Below are 8,030 nucleotides of genomic sequence, written 5' to 3' on the forward strand. Positions count from 1 at the left end.
CCCCTCCTTCCCTACAGCCCCTGTAGGTACTGACGGCCGCTCTCAGCCCGTCCTGATGGAGCTGCTCCATCCCTGGGGTCACCCCTTGGCTACACACGGCAGCGTGTCCCGGCCCGAGCTCCCAGCCCGGCCCCGCTCCGTCTGCCGCCGTCGGGAAGGAAGGAAGGGAGGAGGCACAGCGGGCGGTGCTGGGGCGCGGTGCGGGCGGTGCGGGCTGTTCCCATGGCGGCCGAGCAGCGACGCGCTGAGCTCCGTGTCCCCGCATCATGACGGAGCTGCACCAGGCCGTGGCCGCGGGGCGATACGCGCGGGCGGAGCGGCTGCTGCGGGCGGAGCGCTGCGATCCCAACCATAAGGACCCGGACTGGGCAGACTGGACCCCGCTGCACTGGGCCGCTGCCAGGGGTAGGGGCGGCGGGGCAACGAGTCACCGCGAGCACCGGAGCCCTTTGTGCCCTTCCAGGACTTACAGCGGGAGGGAACGCGGCTCTTTACACGGCCCGGTGGGGGGAGGACGAAAGGGGGGATGGGGGGCGACCTCGCTCAGCAGGAGGGGAGCTGAGGGGCGGAGAGCTGCCCCGAGCTGTGCTGCCCATCGCTGCCGGTGCCCGAGGCCGTGGATGGGCACTGAGCTGGGGGGGGCGGGCAGCCCATGGAGGGGGAATGGGGGGGGCGTGAGGTCCCTTCTGACCCGCTCCGTTCTGGGGTTCTCTTCTACTCCGATTCTCGTCCCCCAGCGCAGCCCCGCCGGCACAGGGGCCGTCAGCGAAGGGCACTGAGGACGCGGAGCTGCGCAGCCCTCACTACAGCCCTCACCGCAGCCCCCACCGCAGCCCCCACTGTATCCCCCACTGCATCCCTCCCTGCAGCCCCCACCGCAGCCCTCACGGCCGCCTCTTGTCCCCTCTCCCCCCGCAGGGCACGTGTCGATGCTGCGCCTGCTGCTGGGCCGCGGGGCCCGGCCGTGCCTGCGCAACGCTGCGGGATGGACCCCGGCTCACTGCGCGGCGCAGGCGGGGCGGCTGGCAGCGCTGCGAGCCCTGCACGCCGTGCACGCCCCGATGGACGCGGCAGATCCCTTCGGGGACACCCCCAGGAGACTGGCCGAGATCTACGGGCACAAAGAGTGCGTCAGCTTCCTGCAGACGTGAGTGTGATGGGCTCTGACAGCACCGCATCATCACAGCACCATCACCGCATCGCAGCACCGCAGGGTCGGAGGGCTCCTCCCAGCTCCCAGCCCTCGGTCCCCTCCAGGACGTGGCAGCACATCTCTGCGCAGTGCCAGCTCCTCACTGCTCTCCGAGTCCAAAAAGTTCCCTCTGAATTCTAATCTAAATCTCCCCGCCTTTAGTTTGAAGCCGTTTCCCCATTCAGCTCAGCTCTACCTGCTCGTTTGGCTCACAGTTATTTTTATCTATGCAAGAGCAGCTTCAAATAGATCTAAAGGCTCAGCCCTGTCTCACGCAGCCCAAGTGCTCCTGGCCTCAGTGGGGCAATGCTGGCACACCAAGCAGCGTGCTGCCCCACGGCTCCTGGCTGTGCCCCTTGGCACTGTGACACCATGTAGAGCATCCCCAGTGGGGCTGGGAGGGGACCATGGGGGGATGGGATGGCACTGACTGCATCAGAGCTGGGGGTTGGATGGGGGTGGGTGGGGGTTGGATGGAAGTTGGCTGGGGGTTGGATGAGGGTTGCTGGAGTGATTGACAGGTCAGCTGCTGTAGTGGTGGGAAAGGTAACTGAGTGGATGGCTGACAAGGTGTTTGACAGGAGGACTTACAGAGTGACTGACAGGGGGGTGACATGAGGGTTGATGTGATGGTTGATGTGATGATTGACATCCAGCTCAATGCAGAGCAGAGGGGCAACAGCCTGAGGCGGCTCGTGTGGCTGCTGGGTGGTGTTTTGGGGTGGGTGACAAATTCAGAGAGAAGGAGCACAGCCGTGGTTCAGGACTGGCTGGTTCTGATAAAGCAGAGGCTGCAGCTGCAGCACAACATGGGGTTGTGTGTGTGCTCCAGCGCTGCACAGTGCGATCTGTTCCCTGATCTGTTCCCTGATCTGTTCCCTGATCTGTTCCCTGGTCGTGGCCTTGGCTGCTTTGGGATGTAAATGTGAGGGATATTGTGTTACACGGAGCCCCTGCCAGGATGGAGTATTTGCCTGCCAGGCAAAGAGGTGCAAGAAAAGGCATTTTTAAAGTAACAGACAGAGGGACTGTGCCCAAAGTGGGGCTGAAGGGCATTGCTAACAGCCACAGAGGGGGGGTCAGGTCAGGTGATGGCAGAAATGCTGTACCCAAAGGCAGTGAGGCCCTGGCACTGCCCAGAGCTGGGGGTGCCCATCCCTGGGGGTGCCCAAGGACATGGCTGGGCCCTGAGCTGGTGGGTGGGTGGGGGCTGGGGGCTGAGAGGTCCTTTCTGACCCAGCCAAGCTGTGATTCTGTGATTGCTTGAGCACCCAAACCCTCGGTCAGCCCCAGCTCAGCCCTTCCCTCCCCACCAGCCCCTCGTGCAGGCGCAGTGCAGTTTGCACGGACATGCAAAGCACTGAAACCCTTCAAACACTGAGCGACCTCTGAATAACAAACACGGAATTTGCATCAGATTTCCTTATATTTTTCAGCACCGGGGTGGCTGAGGACTCTCATGTTGCCTAAATGGGAGATGAGCTGGTGAGGGTTTGAAGATAAACTTCCTTTCTTCCCCAGGGCAGAAGCAGAGTGCAGAAACTACCGCCAGGCGGCCGCGGTGAGTGGAATGCCTTTGGACCAGGTGGATGAAGACTGGGAACTCAAGAAAGAGGAGCTGATGAGAAACCCACCGTGTGCCCGGCACAGCTGTGCAACCTCTGATCAGAAGAAGATCCAGAGGAAGAGAAGGAAGCCGTAGTGTCGCCATTTGGGGCTGCTGGCAACTCACGGTGTGGAGCTGAGGCACCGGAGCATCGCGGGGGAGACCTGGATGGGCAGCAGCAGAGATGGCTGCCAGGACGTGTCTCTGATGTGCTGCCCTGTTGTGGTCAGGGGTGTGTGGGAGTGCTGCCTGTCTGGGTGTCTGTGTGCATCAGGCCTCAAATATCAGAACACTGCAGAAGGTGTTTAAATAAACAGATGCTCTAATTCAAGAAAAAAGCAATTGGGACCATTGTGTTAAAGCAGCAACTACAAGAGCACCAGCAGGGAAGGAAGGGAGGTGCAGCACCCAACCTATAAGGGCCATGTAGTAGCAAGAGGGGTCCGGATGGCACTGAAGATCTGACTCTCTCAGGACACGTGGGTGATGCAGAGTGTGTCCCATTGACAGAGTGGGACCCAGCAGAGTTTGGCAGCTCATCTGGACCTGATCTGGCCAAAGCAGTGAACAGTTCAGGCTCTGCCCTGTGCTGGATCTATTTGCTGTATACCCAGCTGTGCTGCTTGCATGGCTGCTGGCAGACTCCTGCTTGACTCTCTCCCAGTGCCCCCTCTTTGCAGACTGGAGGGGGAAAAATGGGATGGAAGAGCTCCTGGGCTGAGATAACAGCAGGGAATCGTTACCAATTGCCATCACTGACAAATAACGTTGACCTTGGGAAAGTTAATTTATTGCCCGTGGAGAGAACAGAGTAGGAAAACCAAAACACCTTCTCACATCACCCTTTTTCCCAGGCTCAACTTTCCCCCTTCATTCCCAGCTCTTTGACCTCCTCCCCTCTGAGTGACACGAGGGGCACTGGGGCTCACACCTCCTCACGCTCTTCCACTGCTCCAGTGTGGGTCCCAAGCAAGCAATAACAATAATTCATTCAGCTCACAAGAGTGTAATGATTTGTTCTATTTTAGAAGAAGAAGTTAGAAGACCTGTATCGCCCGCTGTGTCCTGAGGAGTCCTTTGGAGATGGCAGGACCTGAGGTTAAGAACAAAGCATCATTGTTTCGGTGGGCTGCCTGGTGCAGTCCTTGCACTTTGCACAGGGCAGAATCCTTAGCACTATCCTTTCCAGTCTGGGGTTGCTAAAAATCAGAATGAGGGAATGCAGGACTGGAAAAGCGTATTGAAGGACCAAAAGGAGCAACGTCAGCAGGTTTTTCTCACTGTTGTAATTCACCGTTGAGATCAAGATGATGTAGTTGATGCTGTAGGTGAAGAAGAAGGACAAAAGGGATTTCATGGCTTTGATGTGGGCGTCCACACAGAGGCTCCTGGCGGAGCTGCTCCGCATCTTGTACTTGTGTCTGCAGAGGGAGAAGAGGAGGAGGGAGGCAGAGAAGATCACCATGATGAATGCCATGGAAAACCCAGATGCGGTGACTGAAATGATAGTGTTAAAATGTTCCCTTATTTCTTGGTTCAATTTCCAGAACAACCCATGGGTGGTGAAATTGGTGCTGGTGCCACTGTTTTCTTCATCAATAACCTCAAGGAAAGGGCTGCAGTTGAGCAGGGACAGAAGCACGGAGCTCAGCAGCAGCCACGGCACAATCCTGTCGATTCTGGCTTTCAGGTAGATGAAGAAGTGGTGCCTGAAGTTAGCGATTTTTATACAGTAGAACCCATAAAGGCAGGCAGAAGTCCACAAATTGGATGAATTTAAGAAGCACAGGAAAATTGCAAAGGCGAGGGATGTGCTCGTGCTTGAAAGAAGCTGGGGAAACAACGCTGAAATAATCATGTATATCCATGTGGCACACAAATGCCAAAACCTGAAGCAGCCCAGGAACAGCAAAATCTTCTCGTTAGAGTTCATGCTTTTCTTTTTGAACCATGCCGTACAAGACACAGCCACGATGAAGGCGTTGATCCCCATGCCGGCCAGAGCCTGCAAGGTGAAGACAACCACAAAGGTGTTAACGGATAAAGTCGCGTTGTACTCGTGCTGCTCGGCCATCCTGCACCGGGGGCAGCTCTTCTGTGCTGGAGCTGAGGTTGGCTGGGCTGTGTGTCCTGAGTGCAGCCCTTTATAGGGCTGGGGGTACCTCAGTGCTGCTCCCACCCAGAGCAGTGCAGGTGCAGGGATGTAAATGCAGCAGGTATCCCCTTACCCAGCGTCGGTGTCAGACTCCAGCATTTGAATTCCAGCTCATTACAGGCGGGGTGTGTGAACGTCTAGCTATGGGAAGGAAGCTGGCAGCTCTTCCTCTCTGTGCCTGTTTCCTGGGGGCTATAAATGCTCCAAGGATTGGTGTTCCCATCCTTGCCTTCACTTTCTGCCTTGGGTCTGGGGGGAGATGGCACTGCAACTGTCTGCCATTTTGGAACTATGCCGTCTACATCTCAGACCCCAAACTGTTGAATCCAGAGGTGAGGATGCAGTGTCTTTAGGTCAGTGGAAGACTATCAGGTGGGGAATTACACCAAGTTGTGTCAGTGACTGACTTGGGTGTGTTACTTTGGAGAGCTGAGGATGCTGATGGAGGCAGAGGGGAAGGACACGTCTGAAGAAAGCTCAGGGAAGTCAGGGCTGTGAGCAGTGCTGAGTTCAACTTGTTCAGCTGCTCATGGGGGGAGCATCCTCTGAGCTGAACCAAACCCACACCAACACCGCACTCTTCTGCAACACAGCAGCTCCCATTCAGCTTCTGCTTTCTGATCTGTGCTCATCGGAAGGAAGCTGCTTCATTTCTCACCGCTGGTGGCCAAGATATGAATCTTAAGTACCTTCAGCTCTGCCTCAGGGCTTCAGTGACATTACCCTGGAACAGTCTCGTTTCCTGGCAGTGGTTGTTATCTGCTTTGTGCCCTGGGGCAAGTTGTCAAACTGTGCTGACAGAGCAGAGGATGGGAGGCAAGAAATTTGTCTTCATACATATGTGGGGAGAATATAAATTATTTTGGGGAGGAAGTTTTTCCCCCAGAGGGTGGTGACGCACTGGCACAGGTTGCCCAAGGAGGCTGTGGATGCCCCATCCCTGCAGGCATTCAAGGCCAGGCTGGATGTGGCTCTGGGCAGCCTGGGCTGCTGGTTGGTGACCCTGCACACAGCAGGGGGTTGGAGCTGGGTGAGCACTGTGGGCCTTTGCAACCCAGGCAAAGGATTACATGACTCCATCATTATGGGCCCCTTCCAACTCAGGATATTCTATGATCACCTTATCCAACAGAATCTCAGATGTCACCAGGTACCTCTGTTTAATCAGTGGGATGGATGCATGGCTGTACTGGGACCTGAGGCACACAGCACATACACAGGCACTGCAGAGCATGCGTTTAGGTTTAATGGCTTGAGTCTGAGCTTAGTTCTGGCTCGGGTGTTTGAAGCTGGGATGGACTCCTCTCCATGATCACTGCCTTTCAGCTCTGAACACCTTAGAGAGCCAGATGAGCATTGTAGTTAGCCAAGCTGGGCTGTCAGGTGTGTAACTTCTGCCCACATCCCATTCCACCTAAAAACCAGCTGCGATGCTTGAAGTCTCTGCTGGTTTCAGGATTGCAGGTTTCTGGCTGCAATCTCTGCATAAGCAGGGCTGGAAATCCTGATGGCAGGAACACACGTGTTGCTCTGCTGCACCCTTCAGGCGTTACCTCTAGGTAGAAATGAGAGCGTTCAGAGCATTCTGTCTTCTTGTTTCCATCTAATTGTAGGGACTACTTTAAAGTTTGAGTTTGGGGCTACTACATCCAAAGGGTTGTTAAACACATCAGGGATGATGACCCAACCACCTCCCTGGGCAGCCCATCCCAGTGCTTGAGGATTTTTCACCATCCAGTTAGGGTCACAATGACTGTGTTCAGACACTGTGGGACGAATGGGAGGAGCAATGCAGCCCTGACATGCTTGAGAGTTATCAGGAGAAGTGTGACCCTTTTTGTAGCATTAGAACGTCTTCACTTGAGAGGGGATGCCAACTTGCTGACAGCCATTGCTGAGCCGTGGGTGAGGCATTCTGAAGGGGCATTTTGCAGTGAGTTTTATTTCTGCTCTTGCCTAATCATAACCATCTGATTTTTAGTCTGGGGTTTGCACAGAGCTCTGACAAACAGTGATAGTTTCCTTGATGACCCCATATGATAATGAGTCAGCCCTGCACTATGGGCTGTATTCTTACAACACCAGTTACAACACCCCTTCCACCACAACAAACCTTCCTGAATTTTCCGAGTCTGTTGTGCAGAGGTTGGATTTCTGCAGGTTGCATTTCTGCAGGGTTGGCCTCCTGAGGCAGAGTGAACAACTGCAGTAAGCTCACTTCTCACACCTGTGTTTGAGAATCACTCAGCCTTCATGGTAACACAGATGGGCTCACATGAGAGGAGCAGAAGCACTGCACCCGTGAGATCCTCAGAATGATGGAAACTCATCGTGCTGAGTCCTCAAAGAAAAGATAGCTCTTATGCTCCACATTCATGTGAAACTCTCTGTTATCATTTGTATTAAGCACGTATTTCCTGAATGTTCCCGAACCCAGCATGGAAGCATTCTGGGATGGGGTTAACATGGAAGATCTGACTTGATACTGACAGGCATAAAATACATTACACCATTCCTGGCAGCTTCGAGCCTCACCTTCTTGGGCTGCTGCTCTTAGAGTCCATCAGCGTCCATGGGATGGTGCAAAGCAGACAAGTGCTGCTGAATGGGGCCACATTGGGCAGACAGATGGAGGCCATGCTTTGGTGGGAAACTGTGCTTTTTTGATGGCCATTGGACTTCACCATGCTTTTTAGAGAGGTGAAAAGGAAGATGTGCAGAGATAAATAGGTTATTAGAATTACCCAGTCCAGGGCTGTCCAAATAGGAAGCTGAGTTTCACCCAAACAGAAGAGGAAGTCACTTGAGCGGGATGCTCCAAGGGAGGAGCAGCAGGTGGGCTGGCAGTGCTCACTGCCCAGTGCAGGGCCGGGCTGCAGCCTGCAGCTCTGTGGTTATGGGAAATGTGTGGGCAGTGTGGGGAGCAGCACCTGGCAGTGAGGAGAGGGCGACTTGCTGCTCTCATCCTGCAGGGGTCTGTACTGACGTGGGTGGGGGGGCACCCAATGAGTGGCAAAAGCCGACACGTGGAAGATCCACCAAGCAGGGAGGAAAACAAAGAGCAGGATTGCTTGTTG

General features: G+C 55.1%; 2 protein-coding genes across 2 annotated transcripts; one reads left to right on the top strand and one right to left on the bottom strand.

Moving 5' to 3' along the window:
- The first annotated feature begins 206 nt into the window (after positions 1-206).
- Positions 207-3,136, top strand: ANKRD66 (ankyrin repeat domain 66). Its single transcript, XM_015859935.3, has 3 exons — positions 207-405; positions 919-1,147; positions 2,714-3,136. The coding sequence occupies exons 1-3, from the start codon at positions 267-269 to the stop codon at positions 2,892-2,894; spliced, it is 549 nt and encodes a 182-aa protein (XP_015715421.2). The 5' UTR covers positions 207-266; the 3' UTR covers positions 2,895-3,136.
- A 49-nt stretch (positions 3,137-3,185) lies between these two features.
- On the bottom strand, positions 3,186-5,016 carry LOC107312469 (taste receptor type 2 member 8-like). Its single transcript, XM_015859933.3, has one exon. The coding sequence runs from the start codon at positions 4,870-4,872 to the stop codon at positions 3,898-3,900; it is 975 nt and encodes a 324-aa protein (XP_015715419.2). The 5' UTR covers positions 4,873-5,016; the 3' UTR covers positions 3,186-3,897.
- Positions 5,017-8,030: the final 3,014 nt, after the last annotated feature.

Source organism: Coturnix japonica, chromosome 3 (assembly GCF_054131305.1).
Source record: "Coturnix japonica strain WE chromosome 3, WE-NBRP24, whole genome shotgun sequence".
Taxonomy (NCBI): Eukaryota; Metazoa; Chordata; class Aves; order Galliformes; family Phasianidae; genus Coturnix; species Coturnix japonica.